The sequence below is a fragment of the Octodon degus genome, unplaced genomic scaffold, assembly GCF_000260255.1.
Source record: "Octodon degus isolate 3935 unplaced genomic scaffold, OctDeg1.0 scaffold00103, whole genome shotgun sequence".
Lineage (NCBI taxonomy): Eukaryota > Metazoa > Chordata > Mammalia > Rodentia > Octodontidae > Octodon > Octodon degus.
Genome location: NW_004524679.1, coordinates 5,690,529 through 5,716,950, shown reverse-complemented (window position 1 = coordinate 5,716,950; position 26,422 = coordinate 5,690,529). Strand labels below are relative to the sequence as shown.

General features: G+C 35.7%; 1 protein-coding gene across 1 annotated transcript in view; it reads left to right on the top strand.

Moving 5' to 3' along the window:
• Chm (CHM, Rab escort protein 1) overlaps nucleotides 1-26,422 on the top strand; it is a 309,216-nt gene that overhangs the window by 221,072 nt on the left and 61,722 nt on the right. Inside the window, exons 7-10 of the mRNA XM_012516367.2 lie at nucleotides 12,579-12,656; nucleotides 21,943-22,047; nucleotides 22,410-22,473; nucleotides 26,045-26,141. Coding sequence (XP_012371821.1) covers nucleotides 12,579-12,656; nucleotides 21,943-22,047; nucleotides 22,410-22,473; nucleotides 26,045-26,141 — 344 coding nt within the window. The remainder of the gene's footprint in view (nucleotides 1-12,578; nucleotides 12,657-21,942; nucleotides 22,048-22,409; nucleotides 22,474-26,044; nucleotides 26,142-26,422) is intronic.

The following is a 26,422-nucleotide window of genomic DNA, read 5'->3' as shown; positions in this document are numbered from 1 at the left end:
TTATATAATTCTCAATATTATGTGCCTTTTTTTCTGAATTTTTAGGGAAGGGTATACAGGGTGTTCAGGGTCTCATTACTAGATCGGATTTAGTGATCTGCCTGTTTATGGCCTCCCAAGAGCTGGGATTACAAGTGCATGCCACCACGCCCAGTCTCAATTGCTGTCTCAGTGTGCCCTGGGGGCGGGGCCAGCACCACATAGATGCCTTTGTTGTATAGGATTTTTAAATGCTTTTTCCTGAGGCTGCAGATAACCCAGAGATAAAATAAAAATTAATTTTTAGAAGGATATTTAATAAATCTTTTATGGTGGTGCATGGATATAGTTCCAGCACTCTGGGATACTGTGACAGGAGGATCGCAAGTCCAAGCCCAACCCAAACCACATGGAAACTGAGCAAAATTCTTTTCTCTAAATAAAAAAAGAAAATGACTGCTTATGTAGCTCAGTTAAAAGCCCTAAGTTCAGTCCCTAGTACCTCCAAAAAATTAATTGCTAGATAATTCATAATATATAAGGTCATAATATGTTTCATAAATACTGATTGTATAATAAAAGGACATCTTTATGGAAAATGAACTTATTTTTACTTAAGTGTATTGCACAGGTTTTTGATAATATATTTCTACTCTGTCAAATAATATTTTATAAATTTTTAACCTTGTACAACTTCTAATTTGATTCCTTTGTTTTTCATGGAATCTAGAAAACATTTAATGAGGAAGTGACACAGTAAGATTAAGTTTTCTCTAACGTATGGGTGTGGGGTGTCTGTGTGTTTCCATGTGTGTGTCTGTGTCTGTCTATCTCTCTGTCTGTCTAGAACCAAGCTGACCAAAATGAAAAACTCAGTTGATCACTTTCTCACATTTATACCTGCTTCTGAGGAGCTTGGAAACACTGATGCTGCCCTCACCTGACATAAAGCCATCTCCAGGCAAATACAGTCATTGATTGTAAGGTCCATTTGGGGACCTTAACATAATTCAGCCTATTGATTTTAAGTAGGCCAGTAACACTTCTCATTTATATGAGCTTTTTTCAGTAACAGTAGGAAAGTGACAATGAAGATTGGCTGATTGTTTTAATCTCAACCTCATCTGTATAAGCATTTGTCTGTAAACAGCAGAAGGAGGAATATGAAGATAAACAATTCAGCCAAAAGATTTTTTTCCCTATCCTTCTTTAGAATTCAATGGACTGTATTGTCTCAAATGATACCAGGTACACTAGCATGATTACAAAATACTGTTGCATGTTTTGATACATGAGTGATGAATAAGACTACCAAGAACAACTTATAGCTGCTGGGCTACATAAAATTTATAACCCTAACAAGTTTTCAACCATGTGAAAATTTTCATGCTGACTCTATGTCCTTTGTTTTATTGTTCTAAGCTTTTCAATGGGAAGATTTTTTTCCTTATATCACTGATATTTGAGACTAGATAGAATTATTATCTATCCTCTAACCTATCATAGCTAGCTTTGTCATGTCCACTAAAATTATTGTTTAAAAAACCAGAAATACTATAAAAGTTTTACAAGATAATAAAATATCACTATCATGTTTATAGAGAATGTCACTTATCTCTAGCCTTTATATTTTTCATTATAATCTGTAGATTACTTACAGCTTTTCTAGAATCAGTGTTGGTCTTTGAGCTCTGGCCAGCCCAAGGTTATCCAGTTGTGTTCAGTCCTTATCCTGAAGCTTCCGGTTAGAATATGTGCTTATCTAATGTCACCAGGCAAACAAAATCACTTCTTTCAGACATGGTATTTCTATAGTGTATAGATCGCTTCCCAGAATTTGAAGATGAAGGCTAGACCTCTTTTTGGAATGTGTTTTTTCTTTTGTTCATTTTCCCCTTGATGGATATTTCGGTTCTGTGTGATACATATACAATAGTACTTACTTGTTAATGAAAAAAATATATATATAATATAGTTCTATATGCCACATACTAACTCTTTAAATATTAACTAATTCTCAAAAGAGTCCAGTATGAATAAACATTACTATTCTATAAATGAAGAAAATAGGATACAGGGAGGCTTAGTACAGTATTCAAAGTTACACAGGTAGAAGATACGATAATTGACATATAAATTACACAGTTAGAATTCTACCCCTTAATCACTATGCAGTGCTGCCTTAGAAAAGTTCATCTGCATTTTATAATATTCATCTTCTTGTATCAGGGTATTTCCAAGATCTATACCTAACAACATGATTACTTTTTTGAACTGTACTAGATACTTCCAAGTTAATAGCCATGCTTTTTTTGTGTGTATGTGACCTAAATAACTAAACCTGGAAGATTTGCACATTCAAAAGCTACATTTCAAGCCTTTTTTTTGAGACAGGGTATCACTGAATCCCTAAATTACCCAGGCTGGACTTGAACTTTATGATCTTCCTGCTTTATCCTCACAGAATGCTGGGATTACACAATTAATATTTTTTGTCTATAGCTCTTTCCAGCTCTGTAACTTGACCTGACTTTTGTTGTTCATATATTAAAGTTTTTACTACTTCATTTCTATACTTTTCTATTGTACAAAGGAAAAACAAGCAAAAAAACAAGTAACAGAAACAGAGCAACATATAACAATACAAATGGTACAGAATTTCGAAACAAGAATAGAAAGTTGACAGTGGTTGTTATATTACATATTGTTATCATCAGATTTGTTGCTCAGATTATCCAATATACATATGCAAGATTGGTCACACAATTAAACATTAACTCTTTTGTTCAATAAAGTTTAATTTAGTGCTTCATTTTTAAAATACTTTATTATTGAGGAAATCTGTCCTTAAGCCCATAAATTTATGCTAGTTTTTTCCTAAAAGGTTTGTTTTCATAGTTATGCCTTTGCTCTCCCCCGACACATGAACAACCTGTATCCCCGAACTGATTTTCCAGTGGTCCAATCTTTCCCCCACTGGTTTATAGTACAACTTCTGTTTTCATCACTTCTGGATATGCTTAAGTGTTCTATTAGTTACCTGTTGTGACTGAAACAAATAACAACTTAGCTCAAATTAATATAAATTTGTTATGTTATTCCTGGAGGTCAGAAGTCTAAAAGGGGTCAGCAGGCCTGCATTTGTTCTTATGTACTAAGGAAGAATTTCCTTGCATTTTACAGCTTGAAGAGACCATCTGCATTCCTTGATATGTCTTTCCTCTTCTAGCAGTGGAATAACTTTGACGTATGCTCTCTTCACATCATCTCTGCCTTTGGCCTCCTTGCCCCCCTCTTACGGACCCTGTTTTGCACTACAACTGAAGATAAATCCACCCTATTTCAATATCATTGTTTTTTTATTTTTTATTTATTTTTCCCATAATTTTATTGAGAAACAAATAGCAATGAGACAGTTTCAAACCAAATTGGTAGGACAGGGGCTGGAGAGATGGCTCAGTGGTCTAAAGCACCTACTTGGAACAAGCTTGGCAAAGCACAGGGACCATGTTTCAATCCCCAGCACCACATGCCAGCCAGCCTGCCCCCAGGTGGGCTGAGCTGGCCACACACACACACACACACAAAATGAATAAATAAATAAAATTAAAAAAATAAAAACAAATTGGTAGGACACTTTCAATAATTAAAACATTGCATACATTCTTCATAGTGGTTAATTGCTGTACAAGATGCGGACTTGATATCCTATTTATAAACACTATTAGAACAAATCCCTCTATTCATTAAGAGAATGTAACTGTATATCTATCCTAAACATTTTGAATACACAGATACAAAATGGACATTCATCTCTACACCCTTTTTTTGTTTAGTTCCGTCATTTGAATATTATACATGTGTTAACTAAGCAAAATATTCTAAAAGAGTCCAGTATTCCATAATAGTATTGGGTCTTCCACTTCACTGGCAATGTCAGAAATTGTTGAACTGAATCCCCTACAGCTCAATATAACAGCATGGCTTTACTTCTTGTACTTCGTTTTTAATATCCTTTTCTGCTGGATATTTAAGACCAAGGTAAAGCAAGACCTATGCAACAGTAGTTGTAGCTTTTGGGTCTGATAAGTTCAATGAAATTCCCTCAGGATATATCCTGAGATACTGTACCTCAGATGGTAGAACCTTTGTCAGTGTTAGCCATGTGGATGAGTCACGGCCATTGCTTGGAGAATGTGCTGTCTGTGAAAGCCTGAGAGAATGTTTTCTCTCCATGGGACTCTTGTTAGACACACTCTACATCATCGATCACTTTCCCCTTTGGTCCCATAATTTCCTTGATCAGAAAATTTGGGACACTACCGAGTTACATGACGTTATAGTAGTAGTTCTCATGTCCTGAGTCTTAATTGACCTTAGAAAGCTAGGGTCAAAATGTTGGCTTTCCTTTTTGCCCTCCTTTTTCTCTAATTTTGGTCTGTAAACTGAGGTTGTTAACCCTCCAGAAGACAAGCTTATTTTTATTACCATACAACCTAGGCTGTTAAGATTAACCTCACTGTCTGTCTGAATATCAAACATCTTAGGCATAACACGGAACAGGTATTTTTCATCAAGTATTGATATGCTGACCTTTAAGTCCCTACAGAATAGGATGAAAAAACATTTAAAAATTAGAATATATTTTAAAAATGGGCATAAAGAATTATATAACTTTTATGTTTACACATAAGTCCAAAAATCTCACCATATACAGCCTTGAAGCAGGACAGTCCCACAATATTCCTTTTCCTGTTTCCTGCCTTCATTCACCACCCACTTCTTTTTGACAGTCATCTACCCGAGAGACAGCACAGCAGCAACTGTCCAGTCATGACAAGCTGCCCGTAGTCAGAAAACCAGACTGACACCAGAATAGTAGGTTCCAAGCATGAACCTACTATTACAAATTGCCATCTTCAATGCAGTTGATTAGTTCGTAGGTATCAGTATATATAGTTATTCAGGGTGAGAATCTTTCCAATTAACTGCTAGATTCAAAATTCTTCTGGAGAGATGGCTCAGTGGTCTAAAGCACCTATTTGGAACAAGCTTGGAAAAGCACAGGGACCGCGGTTCGATCCCCCAGCACCACATGCCAGCCAGCCGCGCCCCCTGGTGGGCTGAGCTGGCCACACACACACGCACACACACACACACACACACACACACAATAAATAAATGTAAAAAAATAAATAAATAAATAAATAATATTAAAAAAATTTAAAAAAAAAAACAAAACAAAATTCTTCTGGAGAGTCTCAGGATCATTGCCTTGCCCATTTTCTACATATAACTGTATGGCTTGTCAGTGTCATGTTTCCTAGCTCTTCTCCTTTCCCTCTATTAATTAGTTGGTCCTATAGTCTTGTTTTCCTTTTACTTGTATTATACCTTTCTATTTGTATTTCTTCTTTTGAGTTCTTATACTTGGGAAACTATACGATATTTACACATGTGTGTGATTTGTCTCACTTAGGAGCATATTTCATGTGGCAGCCAATTTAATATGAAGGCTTCGAGTTTATCATTCCTAATAGCTGAATAATACTCCATTGTATAAAAATACCACATCTTTTTCATCCATTCATCAGGTGATGGGCATCTTGGTTGTTTCCACGATTTGGCTATCACAAATTGTGCTGCTATAAACATAACTACACATATATCACTATGCTATGATGTTTTTAGACCCTCCGGGAAAATTCGCGGTAGAGGAATAGCTGGTTGAAATGGAATTTCCAGTCCAAGTTTTCTAAGGAGTCTCCACTCTGATTTTCTTAATGGTTGCACCAGTCTACATTCCCACCAGCATTGAGTGGAGAAGGGTTCCTTTTTCCCCACAGCCTCTCCAACATTTGTTGTTGGGTGATTTCTTTATGATAGCCATTCTTTCTGGGGTGAGATGACATCTCAATGTTGTTTTAATTTGCATTTCACAGATGGCTAGTGATGTAGAACATTTTTTCATATATTTATTCGCTTCTTTAATTTCATCCTCTGAGATGCATAGTGTTCATCTCGGATGCCCATTTCTGGATTGGGTCTTTAAATTTTGGGGCCCTAGTGTTTTTTAGTTCTTTATAAATTCTAGAAAGCAGACCTTTGTGTGAGTACTTGTCATGATTGTTTCCAAATTTGTGGGTTGTCTTTTCACTTTGTTGGTAATTTTTTCGACGTGAAAACACTTCTCAGTAAGAGCAGGTCCCAGTTGTTAATTCTTTCATCTGTTTTCTGTGTGATTTGATTTTTGTTCATGAAATCTTTGCCTACCCCTATCTCTTCAAGAGTTCCTCCTACTTTCTCTTCCAGAATATTTAGTGTCTCTTTTAATGTTTATATCTATAATGCATTTTGACTTCAGCGTAGCTCATAGTGATAGACCTGTGTCAGGGTTGAGTTTTCGGCATATATAGAGCCAGATTTTCCAGCACCATTTGTTAAAGAGGCTGTCTTTCTTCTAGTGAGTACATTTCTCCCCTTTGTCAAAGATAAGGTGGCTGAGTGTGTTCGTATTGGCTTTAGCATCTTCTAATCTGTTCCATTAATCCACAGGTATATTTTGTTGCCAGTACCGTGCTGATTTTATCACAGTAGTCTTGTAGTATAATTTCAAGTCACAATTGTAATGCTTCCTGTCTTGATTTTATTGCTCTGTATTACCTTTGGTATTCTAGGCCCTTTCTGCTTCCAAATAAATTTTAGGAATGATTTCTCTAGTTCTGTGAGTTATGTTGGTGGTAGTTTGATAGGAATTGCATTAAATCTGTACAGTAAGTTTGGGAGTATGGCCATCTTCACAATGTTGGTTCTTCCTAACCAGGAGTAGGGAATAAATTTCCATTTTGTGAAATCCTCTACGATCTCTTTTTTGAAGAGTACTGTAATTTTCCTTGAAAACATCTTTGACTTCTTTAGTTAGATTAATTCCAAGGTATTTCATTTTTCTCGGTGCTATTGTAAAAGATATTTTTACTATGCTTTCTTTCTCAGTGTGTTTGTTATCTGTGTAGAGGAATGCTATTGACTTTTGGGTATTTACTTTATAACCTGCTATGCTATTGAATTTTTTTATTAATTCTAGTAGCTTCTTGGTGGAGTTTTTTGGGTCTTCCAAGTAAAGAATCATATAATCTTCAAATAATGATAATTTAACTTCTTCTTTACCTGTTCTTATTCATTTTATTTCTTTCTCTTGTCTAGTGGCTTTAGCTAATGATTCCAGAACTATGTTGAATAGGAGTAGGGATAGAGGGCATCGTTGTCTTATACCAGATCTAAGCGTAAAATATTTTAGTTTTTCCCCATTTAGGATGATGTTAGCTGTTGTGTTTTCATAGATAGCTTTTACCAGATTGAAATAGAGGCCATCTATTCCAATGTTCTGTAGGACTTTGAACATGAATGAATGTTGCACTTTGTCAAAAGCCTTTTCTGCATCAATTGATATGATCATGTGGTTTTTTGTTTTTGCTCTATTGATGTAGTGTATTACGTTTATAGATTTTCAAATACTGAACCATCCTTGCATCCCTGGGATGTATCCTACCTGGTCATGGTGTATGATCTTCTTGATGATTTGCTGTATTCTATCTGCTAGGATTTTATTGAGGATTTTGGCATCCATGTTCATGAGATTGTCCTGTACTTCTCTTACTTAGTTGCGTCTTTCCCTGGTTTAGGTATCAGTATAATACTTGCCTCCAGGAATGCTTTTGGGAGGATTGCTTCCTTTTCAATTTCATGAAAGATTTTGAGGAGTATAGGGACTACATTCTCTGTAAATTTCTTGTAGAATTCAGCTGTGAATCCATCCGGACCTAGACTTTTCATTGTTGGTAGGTTTTTTTTTTATTACATCTCATATTTCTTTGACTGTTGTTGGACTATTGAGAGTGGTTATATCTTGTCTATTCAGTTGGTGTAATTTGTACTTTTCTAGGAGTCAGTCCATTCCTTCTGTGTCTTCTATTCTGTGAGAGTAAAGATTCTCGAAGTAGCTATTGATAATCTTCTGAATTTTCACCGTGTCTGTGATAATTACACCCTTTTCATTCCTTATTGCTTGTATTTGAATTTTTTTCTTTCTTTTTGATAGTTTAGCCAGGGGCTTATCAATTTTATTTAATCTTTCAAAGAATCAGCTTTTTGCTTTGTTAATTCTTTGAATTGTTTTCTTCGTCTGAATTGAATTAATTTCTGCTCTAATCTTTATTATTTTCTCCTATCTTTGGGCTCTGTGTTTGGTTTGCTCTTCCTTTTCTAGTTGTTGAAGGTGAAGCATTAGGGTATTCATTTGTTCCCGTTCTGTTTTCCTAATGTGTGAGTTCACAGCTATGAATTTCCCTCTGAGAACTGCTTTCATCATATCGCATAAATTCCAATAAGTTGTGCATGAATTTTCATTGAATTGCAGATATTGTTGAAATTCTTGTTTTATTTCATCTGTGACCCATTGCTTCCTGAGGAGGGTGTCACTTAATTTCCATCTATTTAGGGGGCTTTTCTCATTTCCTTGGTCATTTATTTCCAGTGCATTGCACTGTGGTGGATAATATGCATGTGATAATTTCTGTTGTCTTGCATATACTTAAGCATGACCTATAGGCCAGTATGTGGTCTATTTTAGAAAACCACCCATGTGCAGCTGAGAAAAATGTGTATTCAGCTGTGTTTGGGTGGAATACTTAGTATATGCCCACCAAGTTCATTTGTTTCAAACTCTCGTTCATTTATGTTATTTCGTTGCTAATTTTTTTCTGTTTGACCTATCCTTTTGGGATAAGGGGTATTAAGGTATCCTGTAAATTTGTGGTGTTGGATATTAGATTTTTCATGTCCATTAAGATTTGCTTATACAGTTGGGTGGTCCCATGTTTGGTACATACATATTTATGAGTGTTACCTCTTCCTCTTCAATTTTTCCCCTCACCAGTATATAGTGGCCTTCTTTATTTCACTTGATCATGGTTGGTTTGAAGTTGAGACTGAGAATAGCAATGCTACCCCTGCTTTTTTCTGAGGTGCTGGGGCATGTAATACTGTATTCCATCCTTTGACGTTCAGCCTATGAATGTCTTTATGAGTTAGATGTGTTTCTTGTATACAGCATATTGTTGGATTTTGTTTCCTAATCCACTATGCAAGTCTATTTCTCTTAATTGGTGAATTGAGTCCATTTACATTGATGGTTATAATTGAGATATATTGACTTACAGTTGACATGTTATTTACCTGTTGTTGTTTACTCTTTTTTCTCCTGAGTTTAATTGCTTGCCCTATTTAGTTGGTTGCTCCTGATCTCATTCATGGAGTTCTGGTTATTTTGTTCTCTCTCTAGAACATCTTTCAGTAGCCTGTGTCGTGTTGGCTTTGTCATCATAAAATTCTTTAGTTGTTTTATGTCATGGAAGTTTTTCACTTCTCCATGAAACTTAAAAGAGAGTTTTGCAGGGTATAGTAGTCTGGGCTGGAATTTGTTTTCATAGAGGACTTGAAGTACTCTGCTCCATGCTCTTTTTGCCTCTTGGTTTGTGAAGAGAAGTCGGCCGTAATTCTGATGGGCTTTTCCTTTGAATGTGATCTGCTTCTTTTCTCTAGCATCTTCAGTATATTATTCTTGTGCTGAATTTCTGGGAGCTTGACTTTTATATGTCTCGGTATGTTTTTAATTGGGTTGAGGTTACTTGGAGTTCTTTAGTCTTCTATTACCTGAATGTCAGATTGTTTCCTCATATTTGGGCAGTTTTCTGCCATTACTTCTGCCCATATTTTTTAAGGTCCTTTATATTCACTCCTGCTTTCTCATTGATGCCTATTTGTCTCATGTTGTTCATGTATGCATCATCTTTCAGGATATACATTATTCTTTCCTGCATCCTAGTTGTTTTTAAGAGATCCTTTCTTACCTTTTCACTAGCTGCACCAGCCTCTTCATGATCAGAAACTCTGTCCTGACTTTCACTGAAACAGTTTTGTAAACTTGTGATTGAGAGTTTAATTTCCTCTATATCTCTTTGACTCTGCTTCATGCGATCTATTTCTTTCCTGTATTGTTCATTCAAGGAATCCGTCGTTTTTCTAGTCTCCTGTATTTTTTTGTCGATGTCTTCTTTAGAAGCAGTTATTAATTCTTTTACTGAGTTGTTTTCTTCCGATTGTGTTTCCTCTTTATGTTTCTGTAGTTGATTCTTTTCTTCAGATGCTATGAGTTCTGAGAATTATTTTCTTATTTCAGAAAATTCCACTCTGAATGCCTCTGTAACTTTCTGTTGTTGCTTATTTACCATGGACACAATTAATTCATACATTTGAGCTGAGCTAGTAGAAAAGAATTGCACTCTGAGTTCCTCTCTGACTTTCTGCTGTTGCTTATTTACTATGGATGGAATTAATTAATCCAGTTGTGCTGAACTAGTGTCCTCTGCAGTTGTTCTGGGTCGGCACTGGTTTTCCTCCATGTTTCTGCATTTGATTCTTTACTACAGGTGTTAGTACTTCAGGGATTTCTTTTTTTATTTCCAATCTGAGTTCCTCTGTATCTTTTTGCAGCTGTTTCTTTATTTCAGAAGCCATTGATTCATTAATTTCAGCTGTTTGATTCCATTTTTTCTGTATTAGTGTCCTCTGCACTTTTTATAGGTGGGCTTGTGTTCTGAGATTTCATTTTGCTCCTTCTCTTTGTCATTTTGTGTAGCACTGTCTTGTGACCTTTGTTGTAGAGTTTTGTTGCAGTTATAACTTTAGCACCAACTGAAGTTCAGGTGCAGATCTAAGAAGTTTGGATTTATCCAGTTGGGTCTGGCTTGGGTCTGGCTGCTGTCCTCAGGAATAAATCTCTGGCTGCTGCTGCCCTTGGGAATGAACCTGTTGTTCCCCTCTGGCAAGATGTTCTGCTCCCGGATTACCTGTGCGGTTCTGTCCTCTATAATCTCTGCAGGGATTGCAGCTGCAGGGTTTCACGTCAGACCTGTATGCCAGGGCTGACCTGAGTCTGGTGGAGAAAATGTGGAGTAGGGAGGAGAGGCAGCTTTCCCACACACTCACCAGGCCTCGGCTAGGACTAGAACTGGGGGTCCCCAGAAAGCAGCAGAAATTCGCACCAGGCAGGAAGGGTGGGGAATGCTGCAGAGTATGGGGGGGGGGGCTTCCCAAGGGCATGAAAGAAGGTCTCTCTCATGCTGCACCTGGGCTGGGTCTGGCAGATCCCGCTGGCGCAGGATAGGTGGGAGCTCTCCCACACAATCACCATGCCTGGGCTTGGACTGGATCTGGGGTTTCCTGGAATGCCGCAGAAATTCCTGCAGGGCCAGCAGGTTGGGGGTTGCTGAGGAGTGGTGAGGGGTGTCCCAAAGGTATGGAAGAGTATCTCACCCATGCTGCGCCTGGGCTGGGACTGGCAGGTCCTGCTGGTGCATGGTAGCCGAAAGCTCTCCTACACATTCACCCTCAAGATCATTATTTAAACACTTCTATAAAATCATTCTTCTACATTAGATAACATAATTTACAAGTTTCAAGGAGTAGGGTGTGGATATCATGAACATTACATTTTCAGCTTTGGAAATTCCATTATTTGATTAATCCATTTAAAGCATATTCATAATCTCTATGTAGGTCTACCTGAGTACAGTTTTGAGCACTTAAATTCTGTTGTTTATTGTGTCTACTAATTATTACTCAAGTGTGACAATTTTTGTCATGCAATATATAATTTTAGTTTCTAAATTCATCATCAGATAATTGTCTTTGATGGTTTTCCAAGACCTTCATTGTAATCACATCCTACCAGAAAGCTTTATTTATTGCTTTTATCACTACACCACAGTTGTCACTGACACGGAGCCCACTTTTCATATTTTATTGGTTGGATTGCAGTGAATTGTATTATGTAGTAATGTATTACAAATCCCCCAGCCTGTGTGAGGTTAAACTAAAAGATAAAAGAGTTTTATTTTTTGCCTCTATTAGTAAGTAGATTTGTTTTGTAGATCGTCCTTTAGCTTCAGCCCCTTAAGAATCCAGGTGTTGTGAGAGAGTATTTTTTTTTTCTGCTTTTGCGTTGTTTAGATTGTAAAGCCTCTCTTCTCCCTACAGGGACATTAATACCCATGTACTTAAGATTGCTTAGACAAACTCTTTGGAGCTTCTGATTCATCAACTCATATGCTCTACTTTTATGACAGTTAAACTTTCCAGTCTCTTGAAGTCTTTCCTGGTGGATCTTTTCCTAATACTTCTCTCTGGTGATATCTATTGTGTGATTCATGCATCAACTTATGAGAATATTTGTGGTTTATGTACCTTAGGTGTGTAGGTGCTCATTTTGATACGATATTTGAGCCTTACTTAGGGACATTTGTGACTTTATCCAAATTCTAGATTTCACTGTTGTATTATTGTTACTAATATCAACTGTGATGTATCACAATTGTGCTCATTTACCTCTGAAATTCTTAATACCATCATAGAGAAAATTACAAACTGTCAAATGTTTTATCTGTAATAATGATTACTAATGTTAAATGTAAAATTCTTAAAATGTTACCCTAAACTTCAACCCAATCATCCTAATTCCCATTTTTCTAATCTCTTTCTAGGATGTGTGCTGTCTTTGGAGGAATCTATTGTCTTCGCCATTCTATACAGTGCCTTGTAGTGGACAAAGAATCTGGAAAGTAAGGATGATATAAGTAATCTTCCCGTATTTATGCCCCTAAACCCAGGTGAAAAATACTAAAGTCAATTTTTAAAAAATATGATTCTTGAAAGATCCTCCTTGGTATTAATAACGTATCAACCTTGATTAAAAATAATTTGTGTTTAGGTCCTCTAGAACAAAGAAAGGGAGTTCAGAATATAGAAACTGAATTAATTTTCCTGCAATATGACTATACAATAGTTTCTGATCATCGAAGCTTGGAAGACAAATCATTTCAGCTGCCCAGGGTGCATCATGAGTGATGTTAGTTTTCCTTGTGGCCTTACCTCCTCTAATTGATTTTCATCGGATGATAACAAAGCCCTCTGTTACTGCATTTTTTAAAATGAAGCTCACCTAAAGACTCACCAGATTAATCTCTACTGATAATGCATGTCACTCCAAGAGAAAAGACTTTAATGAGGTTTTAGGAACATTGTTATAATAAACTATGCTGCCCTGTTGTCTGAGGATAATTTCTTTTATACTAGTGTCCAGGCTAAGGCTGGTTTTGGATTGAAATAAGAAATTACTTTCTTTTTAAAGCAAAGATGAATACTTACTCTACTTATCTGTATATTTTTATATTTCAATTATTTTTCTTAGGATTTATTATTAATAAAATACCCACCTTAAATAAAATTATATTAAAGAAGATAAGATTCTACCATTTCTAAGTTTACATTGAAACTTAAGTGGGGGCCTGGGGAGATAGCTCAGTGGAATAAGTGCTTGCCTGAAACTGAAGTGGATCAGCTGGATCTGTTGAAATTATGTATTTTTCTTTCAGGTTACATATCCTGAAGCATCTCCTAGCCTATCTTTCTTATGTGACTATTTTAGGAGTATATGAACAAAAATAAAGTACCTTACTATTTTAAACTAGAATCTCAATCAGTATATATTTTAAGCTTTTCTATTAATTTTATAATAATTTGGTATAGTCTAAATGACATAAATAGGTATTAACTTTTCATAAACTAGTTATATTGTAATAAATTAGTATTTTGAAGTATAGCTAAAAATCTCACTTCTAGAAACATGCAGCACTTCAGTTAAGTAAAATAACATGATTTAAATGACTTGTAAAGTATTGTTAGCACTCTAAGAGAAAGGGACTACATGTATGAAACCTGATAATCTGCAGTGAAAAGTATGTCCCTAAAGGCCCAGGATATTCATACCTTGGTTTATAAAAAGCTCAGTGGAAGTTCTTGAAGGAGTGGTTGGTTGTCTTTATGATACCCAGATTTATTTTTCCTTATAAATTCATTTTAATCAATAAAATGCTGTCATGTCAGAAAGGATGTTTGATGCTTATTTGCTTAGACTGTTTTAACCTTTGGGGTCCTTATTCCAGTCCCACATTTTATTTTCAGTGATGAAATCTTTGCATGGCTCTGTTACTTTTTAAAAAAATGTTTAGGGTAATACAGTGACATAATTTATTAAACTAAAGGGCACATTTAACTTAGTTTTGACAGAGTTTTTATGATATATTTTGCACAGCAGAACTCTTCTCTATGATTTGTGCAGATTTCAGTTGCACCTGGTAGTTAAAGGCTAAAGATCTAGAAATCAAAGAATCTGCCAGATTGGTAGTTTTCAAATTTTAATGTGCCTAAGAATTATCAAATAAGCTTATAGAGATGACAAATTGCTGTGCCTTATCCTTAGAGAGTGAAGTTTTATAATACATGTAGGGTACTGCCAGGAAATTTTTTTTAAGGAACACCACAAAAAAAGTCTAATATAAATGACACTGTAAAACGCTGGGATATAAGGTAAATTTAGCCAAGAGAGCTGTTCTGTAATGCACTGGGTGCTCTAGGTCTTAATTCCTTCCAGTGCTTTATCAAGATAAACCTGCAAATACAGACTAGCAATCAAATTTTAATTATATATAGCAGGCAAAATGCTCCTAATTTGACATCCTTTATATCTTTATAGAAATACTTGAAATGAAACATTTGGTATATAACACCTAACATGTACAGTAAGGTCTATTGGCCCTAGAATAAGAGAAGAGTTAGAATTTTTATCACTACCATAAATAACAGTTGAAAAGCCTTTTTCTCTGAACCAGTTACTATATTGCAACAAGAACTAGACAGACTGAGGTAATTGGAGGAAACTTGTAGTTTCCTTCCAGATCTGACATGCTTCAATTTATTTAAAATACATAGAAATTACTTAGCTTTTTCTTAATATTTACACATAACCCTGAAATATTTCGTATGCCTCAGTGTAAATAACTATCACACACTTGATAATCTTCAATAGGCATGGTGACATATGCTTGTAATTCCAGCCCTTGGGAGATTGAGGCAAGAGGATCTGCATGAGTTCAAGGCTAACTTAAGCTACGTAATGAGACCCTGTCTAAAAAAAAATAGGTATTTTTCTTTCTTGAGCCTTCTTTCCTTTGGTTAAGGGCTCCTCATACTTCAGGTCAGGTTTCTAAGTTTAATATCTGATCCCATAGTCTAGAACAGAATCCTCTCTTTGAACTTTGATCATATCTCCTTGTATACTTCCTTGGTGAGTTCTCTGTAAGTGAAGGAAGGACATTAGTATAGCATCTCCAGAACCAAGGCAGGTTCCTAGCGCCATTATACTCAGTAACTTTGACTTAAATGAACAAATGAAAATTACTGACATTTTATAGCTTTTGTGTGCTTTCTTTTTCATCTTACATTTAGAAAAGCTGGTAGAAACATAAATGTTTATAGCATTATGTTTATTGTGGTAAATACATAGCAATGTACAATACAGAGTTGGAGAGAATAAGACATGTAAATAAGTACATGAAGTAAAAGTATATGAAATGTGTAAATCAATGCACACCTATGTTGTGATAGATTATAAGGTGATTCATTTTGATTTATTTCATTTTTCCTGAGACCCACACTGCCTGTGCTCTCTTTGTTATGTCATTGTTTGGCACTGCTTCATTTGAGAAGATGTAGGTATATATCTGTTTTTTTCTAAATTATAATACTGGACCTCTGTGGACTATTTCTGAAATTTCTGAATGCTATTTTTGAAGAGCTTCCTTTTCCTTCACATCTATGCTAACTGGGTAAAACTGTAAATTAAAATTGACTGTTTAGCAATGCAGTATTTGATATTTGGGTAAGGTAGATGTGACCTTACACCACATATATCTCTAATTAGTAGTCTGTTATTTCATCTAGTGTTCCTTATAGACTTCAGATGTTTCACTTCCTGAATATCTTGCAATACCAGCTTTTTGAAGGCGTCTTTTCTGATGTCCAGAAAAATTATACCTAGATATTTAGATGTTAATAGTGAGTGATACGCTTAGGCTGAACAGGTGGCTGATTCTTGAAAACATTTGTCTTTGCTTAAGCTCTAATTTAACACATTCCTTTTGCAGAATAGTAGTGAGTATGACAGCCCCCATCACTATGAGGATAAGTGTGTAAATAAACCATGGACCTTGCTCTTCGTGCAGAAAAGGTAGTGAAGAATTCAGGCTATAAAGTCAAGTAGACCGGATTTACATCCAGACTTTGTGACTTCCTAGCTATGTGAACTTAAACAAGCTGTTTGGCTTCTCTGTGCTGTAGTTTCATTATCTGGAAAGTGGAACACTTAGTAGGATCTACCTTGTTTGTTTATTATTAATATTATTTGAACACATAAATCTCAGAAAACTCTTTGTTATTCATCTCAGGACCTCAATACATGTTAGTAGCAATCATTAATATAATTGGAGACATTGCATCACATATAAGAAGAACTATTGTGAAGATGCTTTTCTGCTATGCTAAGGAGTGAAGTATAATCAGTTATAGTTTTGAACAAGATTAAATTCGCTGCTTTGAAATTAGTATCTTGGCAGTGCTTTAGAAGAAACACATATGCAAAGAGACTCCTTACCTCCTAAATCAGTTTTTTGGTTTTTGTTTTTATATTGTTCACAGGCATGGAGTACTTCCATAATCCATCCATTCACTTATGTCGTGTAAGAACTATTCATTATTTCCTGAGGGCACTGGGGATACAAAGAAAATGAGGCAACCATGCTCTTGCTCTTGAGGCTTATATTCTATAGGAGAATATTACAAAATAAACATGTAAACAAGTAATTATACAGTGATATCTCTACAGCCTGCAGTTATTGCTTTCCTCTTTGCTATTTAAAGAGCTTCAGCAAGTTTACACAACCTCAGAATAATGTCTAAAATCTTTTTTCACATGTGAGATGGGATCTGCTCCTACCTGCCTCTCAAGACTTTTCCCTCATCACTTCCCATTTCATTGTCCGGTTATGCTTGTATAGGCCAGATTTTCCATCCCTGTTCCCAATTCCTGGTATGCACAATGGCTTAAAAGGAGGACAGCTTCATTTTCCATATGGAATCAGAGGTTTCAGTCCATAGCATACTTACTGCTAGGAAGAAATATTAGGGCAGAAGTGTGTGGTGAAGCAACACTGCTTAGTTCATGTCTGCTAGAAATTGGAGCTGGAGAACTGCACCAGAGAGGAAGGGGCCAGACACCAGACAGAGTACAAAGGTCAGGCCTTCATGACATATTGAGAAACAGACAGAAGTGTGCTTCAGTAATCCCCTAGGCAACTCCCAAACCTTTCAAATTAATAATGAAGCTTACCCATCACATTCAAACATTTGTCAATTTGACATCCAAACACCTCTTTAAACTGTACTTAATCTCCAAATAAAAACAAGTTTATAATTTCCCCTAACATGATAAAAATACCCTAAGTACAACTGAGAATACAATAGTGCCCTTTCCAAAGTCTGTCATTCCACGATTGTTAAAGAGTTAGTCTTCTCTGAAAATCAAGGTAAACTCTTAGCTCTGAACCTCTATACAATTCAAAATGCAAAATATACAATGGTACGGTTTAAACATTTTTAGTTCAGAACAAGGTATAATAGGATAGAAACGAATAGGAACATAGCAAGATCAGAAACTCAGAAGATTATATATTAAATCCTAGAGCACCATGTATAGCATCTAGTAATGCAATGTGAATTTCAAAGGGTTTGGGCAGCCCTTCCCCCTGGCCTTGGTGGTTGTACCCACGTGACTTCTCTTGGACTGGCTCCTCTTACTACCTATGGCTTTTTTCAAATGATATTCCATATTCCTGCCATTTCTCACTTGGTGAGGTATCCACTCCAACTTTGGCTTATCCCACAGCTTCATGTACCCACCTACCGGTGCACGCTGTTCTTCCAGACCTTCCTCTGAAATCTGAGTGAGAACCTCAGTTAGCTCATACTCTTGCATTCTATATACCTAAAAATAACATCACCTGGACAATGCCAAAAAAAACATGGGTAGCACTTTGAGATGGCTTTAGAAAGGAGATGACATTTGAAATAATGTTTTTGAGGAAACTCAAAAAGGCATATTGAATAGGAAAAATTATCTGTTTCCTTCAATGGTTATGAATCTTAATACTTTTCTTTTTAATTGTTCAACCTATGAATTCTACCTTCTATACTGTATAATTAATTGTCATATTCTAGATATTGTAATGATCGAATACCTATGATAATGCTATTCTCTTCTGGGCCAACTTCAAGATCCTGAGTTTTGTCTTGCTCGGTATTTTCTTATTGGCATTTTTGTATTTATACCTTAATTTCACTGAACCAAATTAATACTGTGATTTGTTGCTTTAGAAAACTTTGCCTGTGAAATATTCTGTCTGGCTTCAGTGATTCTTATGATCAACTTGGCCATTGTGTCCCTGTAACAGGAAACTCTTTATCATGTTCTTCTTCACATTACTATTTATGGGTCTCAGTGAAGCACTCAACTAAATTCTAAGTGTTTTTAATCTTTAATGGCCTCCTCAGGTTCATACAGAAGGTGTGGGTAGCAGGCTATTTTATTGGTTTTGGCAATGCTTTTTGTTATACTGCTTCCCTTTACTCAAATGTTATCTAATTTTTCTATTAATCTTTATAATACAAATATTAAGGTTAAGTCCCAAATCAGTGTTCCTTTCTTTATTACATACTCCCAATTAGACTGAATATTTGACGGTAACTCAAGTATCTAAGGGAAAAACAAATCTTACCATTTGCTTAATCATGTCTTGGTTTAAATAGCATTGCTTATCAGTGATGGCAAACCTTTAGAGCATTCTGCAACATGTGTACCATAGGTTCGCCACCACTGGCTTAGGTCTAGAGCTTCAGTACTTCAGAGTAAGAGTGAGACTAACAGGTGAGTTGTGTTATCTTCATCTGTCATACTGATACTGGATATATGTGACTGTCACATCTATCTCTACATAAATAGATATTTTCTTTATACCGGTAGCTGCTTACTTTTCTTTACCTAGCACAACAAAAAGGTGCAGCAGTAGCAGTGGCATGTTTGACAGTGATTCTTGCCTGGGATTTGGAAGCTTATCAGAATCTCCAGGGGTACTTATAATTTAAGAAAGTCCCCCAGGTGTGGTTCTGATTTGCTTCCTTCTCCTCCTCCTTTGAGAATCACTTCTTCATCAGAAGCTTCAACATAAACACATGTGCTAATATGTTGTCTTTCCATAGTTAAGCTCTTTAATTCTCATAGCTCCAGATTTCCTCTTTGAATGATCTCCATTAATTCCTTCTAATACTATAACTTCTGAAACCAATATCTCTCTGTCAACAAAGGGATAGCTACCACTTAATTAGCCCTATTAGTGTTTAGAAACCTATAAAGCAAGGAGATCTCCACAAGTTTGAAAGCCAAGTTTAATTGTGTGGACTCTTAAGTTACTTGAATGAGAACTCTTTCAAATTTTTTAAAATTTATTCTAGAATTTAATAGTACTCCTCACTTTTATTGCAACACTTTATGATGAAAAATTTAAAAACTATGCCAAAGATGCTCAGCAGATTAAAGCACCTGCTTAGGCAGATGTAGGGGCCTGAAGTTCAATCCTTAGACCTGCAGTGCTGGGCCCGCCTTCGGGGTGCACTGAGATACGATTGAAACTGGGCATAGTGGCACGTACCTGTAATCCCAGCACTTGGGAGGCTGTAAACAGGAGGATCACTATAAGTCTGATTTACACAGTGAGACCCTGTACACCTTGTCCTAAAAAATGCAAAAAAATAAAAAATAAAAATAAAGTGAACAACTACATACCTACAACCAAGACTACACAGTTAATATTTTAATATAATAGCTTAATCACACATCTACCCAAATATTAATTCCCCCCCCTTTTTTTTCTAGTTCTAGGGTTTAAATCCAGAGCCTTCACACTGAGCTTCATCCCTAGCTTTTTTTTTTTTTTTTAATTTTCTGACAGAGTCGCACTAAGTCAATAAATTGTCCAGGATGGGCTCAAACTCTCTATCTTTCTGCTTCAGCCTCTAAGAACACTGAGATTATAGACATTCACCACCATGCCCAAACTTCTGTTTACCTTTTTATGCATTTCACAGTATATTGTACATATTTATAAAGTTCTCCTTAAACACTTCACTATGCATTTCACTAATTATTTTCTAGTGTTTTTTTAAATGTAATATTTACAGATAAGTGTCCAAATCTTACTTGCTCATTAGCTGATAAATGATAAATATACATAACCAAAATCTTTTTCAAGACATAGGACATTTTACACCCCCATCTTCTACATGCATTATTTTTTCTTGATTGTCTGTAGTCTCTCAGTAAAAGGTAAGGAAAAGGTTAGTCAATGCTTACAGGACACAGAGATCAATGTGTAATAGTAGATCAATACATTTGTCATCACCATTCTTTCAAGAACTGTGTTTTTCAAATTGCTTATAGATACTTTAAAACACAGACTGAAAGAGAAATTTTTTAGTTATGAAACAATTATTCTGAAAAATGTCTAAGCATAAGTACCATTTATCTAGTTAAGTATTTTGTAAGACCAAAACTACAATATAGTGAAATGTGAGGCGGTATCGGAGGCGAAGGAAAAGAAGTAAAATGAGATGGGAGAATCATTTTTATACTCATATGACAAATGTTATATAAAGTCGGGTTAAAATGTACATTATACACACATAATCCCACTAGAGATCATTTCTGTCTTGAAAACAGTGTTATGTCATTTATTCCAAGATACTAACAAAAGCATAATCTGTCTTTAGGAAGTACAAATTAATCAAATTCCTATGACTATCGATTTTGAGTATTTTTTTATTTTTAATACATTTATGAATAATAAATATCAGGTATTTTGCTTATTTTAACAATTCAACATGCTTTAACTGACACCTATATATTTTAAATTTGAGTTTGAAGTTATTTATATTTTATGCAGAGCAGTATTTTTCTAATAAAGTAATTCTGGTTACAAAAGAAGCTGTAACAAAAGTAAGTTGATATTTCCATAATAAAAAGGTGTAGCAAACAGTCATTTGCATATAGTTCCTGAAATATAACATACTTGCTTTGAAGTCCATTTCAAGGATGTCACCCTTAGTCCATTAGTTTGGATAATGAGCCCTATAAAGTACATTTATAACTTGTGGCACTGCAAGGAGATGGGTTCTAATTTCCATCCTTTTATCTAGACACGTTGAAAGAAGGTCAATGGAGGGTTCTATATGATTCATTGTCTGAATACATATCGGATGACAGAGACCTGATAATGTTCGTACATTAAGTGTTTTCCTTATTTGGAAACGGCACTTGAAAGAAGTCTTTCTATGATCATCCTTTGAAGTGGAGTAGAAATAGATGTTAAAAGAAGCTTTATCCCTTTTTTCCTGTTTAAAACATTATCAAATACATGAGCAGAAAGCTATTCTTCAGCCAGAAGGAAAGCAACATTTAACAGGAAAAGAGAAGGCCGTTAGTGGCTTTTATAAGCTGTGAATGATATCACAAGATATTCGACTTTTCTCTCTATTTTCTTAAAACTGTTAAAGGGGAAAAAAAGGAAAGTGTTTTCTTAAAGAAAATGCATTATGTTCCCAAACAAGGAAAGATTTTAGTTACACTTATAATTATTATTCCTATCTTTACTCTTTGTTATTAATGGCAATCAAAGTAAATACTTAAGTTATAGCCTATATTCGTGTTACAGTTTTTAAATGTCAAAACAGCAACAATAACATATATTCTGTTAAGAAATACCAGTTTTATGTCAAAAAATGTGAAATTACTAGCAATTTAATCTTCATGGCTATTTGACTCAATGTCAGTCTCTGATTTTGTTCATTTTCTTGATTACTTATTCATTATTGTAACTTTTGCTGTGTCTGTCTTCGTTATAGATGTAATGCAGTCATCGATCACTTTGGTCAGAGAATAAACTCTAAGCATTTCCTTGTGGAAGACAGTTACTTTTCTGAGAGTACATGCTCACATGTGCAATATAGGTAAGACACCCCTCCATCTGCTGGCTGAGGGAAGGTGAAATAGCAAGGTGATTATATTGACATTTCTTTGTCATTCTGTACTTCATGCATAGGTATGCCAAACCAAAGATGCATTCAGTATCTACTACTTGTCTCTTACGGAGTCTACTTTAAGGGGAGCCTTGTATAATTTCACATATTCTGCATCAGCTAGGGTTTTTCTGTAAATTACATATCTGTCTTTTGTGAATCAAGAAAGATTAAAGCAGGACTTTGCTTAATTTTTGAGGGTGTAGCTTTTATCCTAAGTTGAATCTTTGAAATATGCCTTCTGAAATTTATCCATGGGTTCTAAATTATTGCTTTACTCTTATGTTTTACAGGCAAATTTCCAGGGCAGTCCTAATTACAGATAGATCTGTATTAAAAACAAATTCAGATCAACAGGTAAATTCAGTCCTATATTTTTAAAATAAACTTGTGTATGTTAAAACATAAAATACAGTGTTCTAGTATTATTTTCTTTAACTAAAATAGCATCCCTGCCCTCAGATAGCATGCATAGATGCAAAGAAATAGAAAGTACAGTTCACTATGATATGTGTGAGCATAGGTATAGGAAAGTTGGCACAGCTGTTGTATCACTTATCTTACTAACCTCTCATTGCCCATTGGCTTTTCTATATCTCCCAGAAAACCATGAGCTTTGAGAGTGAATCAATGAGTGTGTATCAATGGGTGACAGGGAGGCAGGAAAATGAAGAGAGCTAATAACAGCTACTCTCAGAAGAAGTTAAGCTATAAAGGAGTAATGGAAAAGAGAATAAGTGATGGAGCAAAGTCCAGGCAAAGGTTGGGGAGGATGAGATTCAGAGAACAGTTAGAAGCATTACCCTTAGAGAGATGTCAATCACATTGAAACAAGAGAGCAACTGTAGGACCATTTAGAGGTTTGAGACTTCCCGTCTCATGGATCATTCGTACAATACACAACAAAGTTATTACCCAAGGATGGAGGTGTACAAATGGGTCAAACGTGAAGGAAATGTCACCATGATGAGCTGAAGAATGACCTCTCTTCTGGTCATATTGTGGAACAATGCTAATGGTCAAGTCTGAAAATCGTGGATTTTAATGCCATAATCTGCTCCCTTCATCTAGCTCCTTTAGTCTCGTATACCCAACCTGTTAAAAGGTTCACAAATCTTCATTCCCTGTTTCTTCCCAGTTTATATTTCCCCCATCTGCCATCTTCCTTTTTCCCCTAGATATCTTCTGAACTGCCCTTTGCCCAACATTTTCAGTTGCCATGTTTCTGTAGCTTGTAATTGTACCTACGCAGGGGATGCCTGTCTCTGGGTCAGGCTGTAATCTGTGCCGGGATCATTGATGGCTGCTTGAGAAATCCATACTACTACAACGTTTTGGGTGCCAATGTCATTCTGCTGCTTCAGCACCCACTACCAGTGAACTCTGCCACCCGCCTCTTCTCCTGCTTGCTTTTCATGCTATGATTAGTCTCAGGCTTCACTGTTTACCTATTCTGCTCCTCCCTTGCTTGCTTTACTTTCCTGCCTCAAAGGCAGAAAGTGAGGCCACACACCATATGCGCTGGTCCTTCCCTTCCAGTCCTACCGTCCATACTCTCCCAGGGCCACCTTCCTTCACAAATCCCCTTGCTATGTGAGATACACATGCACACACGCCACCCTTTTTTTCTTTGCCTGTGTCATACTTTCAGACTGATATAGCAGTATTTTCCCTTCAACATAAGGGAACTAGCAGACTTCAGTCTGAAAATTGAAAATTAAGAAATACCAACCCTGAATCATTTGGCTCTTGTCTTTCTCTAACTGATGTGCAATCTGTCCTCTCCCCTTATCAACATATTCAAGACACTATCTATACTTGCTACCTCCAGTTGCTTACCTCTCATTCATTTCTAAAGAACAACAACCTATTACCCTTGTATTTCTACCACAGTGTCTCTTGTTAAATTAATTAATGTTGTAACAGTCGGGATAAGGGGACATTTTTCATTCTTGTGTACTAGGACTTTTCTGTTACATTTACAAATTATTATTATTCCCTTTGTCTTAAAGCTATACTGCTTGAGCTTTATGACATTGCACCTTCCAGATTCTTCTCATCACCCTGGATATCTTCTCTCTGCTTTTTTCTGGACTCTTGCTCCTCTATCCTATCCTTAAATATCTGCAGCTCCTCCAGTTTCCTCTTTTATCCCACAGCGCTATCTTGATCTGTGCGCATTAACTGAGTGACAGTTATGTATTCTCATAGTTTGAACTATGCATAAATATCAGTGAAAACACTTCTAATATATCACAGGATTGTTTCCTCTTGTGCCCAACTTTCTTTGTGTCAGCTAGCAAGTGGCACACACTTATAGCTGACTTAACCATCTTCTGTCTCAAAACTGCTTCTGGCTTGATGCTTCCTTCCTCTCAGAATAGTGCTTATACACTTCTAACAATAAATTTTTTCTCTGACATCTCAGCAACCTTGAGTTCCTGCCAATATAACTTTTTAAGTGTTGATCATAGGATCTCTTTCCTATCAATCTATATCTCTGTTCTAGTCATAAAGCTCATTGCCTTTCTACGTTTTAACTGGTCATCTTGGCTCTTTCAAATTGATCTTCCACAGAGGAATCACTGTCTGTCTCTGTCTGTCTGTCTCTGTCTCTGTCTCTCTCTCTCTCTCTCTCTCTCTCTCTCTCTCTCTCTCTCTCTCTCTCTCAGTGATTTTTGTTAACCCCAAGATATGAGACAGTTAACTTCTCAGAGTTTAGGTAACAGAAGTACTGTGGTAGAAGGTTACTGATTTTATCTTGAAAAGAATAGTAGTTGCAGGAACTAAAATAAATGTTATATATTGGTAAAGTCGATGAGATAACTTTTCCAATCATGAGTATATTTTTAGTCAATATCTTAGTTGTTTATCTTTAATGCTAAAGCATACATTCTGTCATGAATATCACCTAAGGAGATTAAGACGAAAATGAAGAGCTCAGTCTTTGAGATATCTTAAACCCAAAAATACACATTAAGTAGGATATCCAAAATTATCAAATAATTTATGTTTTAGAATTTGTTGTAGATGTTTCCTGTGTGGTCTATCAATATTATGTTCCCAGTCAAAATGTAAATATAACACTTGTAGGGAAAAGTGTCATTGAATCTTTCATTTCTGACAAAAAGAATATAATTTCCTCCAAGAAAGAATATAATTTCCCTAGATTGCAGGTTATTTTGAGGATTAATATTGTAACTAGCTCTACTGAAAAGTATTGACCTGATTGTACTTAAAGTCTTTAACATATAAAGCTGTATGACATAATAGTAGTTTTAGGAAAGTGTACCATATATCAATAAATAGCATTTTGTAATAATTTTTATTTTACTTTTGATTTTGAATTTCTGGTCTCATTCATAATTGTTCGTTAGATTTGAAAACATTCATTTTCAAAGGTTTCAGTATATACTTAATCTACAAGTTTTGACATTTGGGTGATTGGTAACATCATTAATTTTTGGTGATTTTTTTTCACTGCTACTTTTAGCTCTTATAAATAATCAAGTGTAGGGCCGGGGAGATGGTTCAGTGGAATAAGCACTTCCCTGGCAACTGCAAGGGCTTGAGTTCAATCCCCGGTTCCGCAAAAAAAAAATAATAATAATAATAAATAAATAAATAATCAAATGTGAATTCATATTGCCTGATTTTTAAACACCAAAGTGCATCTATTTTAGAATTAATGCATTACATTCTCTGAAAATAGATTTGAATTTAATAAATATTGAAGATTTCACACATTTTATGTCAGACAATTATAAATACAATATATCTGATATAAAATATAAAAACTGTGGAAAGTAAATATGAAGGCAAGGCACATTCTTTTCAAATACCAGCAGTAGTTTAAAAGTTAGTACCCTAATGATAGAAAAATTAATGTGAAGTCTAACAATTTTGTTTATTCTTTTCTGGATTTTAGATTTCCATTTTGACAGTACCAGGAGAGGAACCGCAAACTTTTGCTGTTCGGGTCATTGAGTTGTGTTCCTCAACAATGACTTGCATGAAAGGCACCTGTAAGTACCAAGGGGATAGTAGCTATTATAGTTGTACCTGTAAGGACTAAGGGTGATAAGTACTACAGTTATACCTGTACTACAGGGGGATAGCTATTATAGTTGGCAACCATGAGGACTAAAGGGGATAGCTATTATAGTTGCACAGTGTCTTAGTTACTCTTCTCTCCTTGCTGGGACAAATACCCGACACTCAAAATGAAGGAAGGAAAGGTTTATTTAGCTCACAGTTACTGGAGGTTTCAGTCCATACTCAGCTGGGTCCAATGCAGAGCAGCACA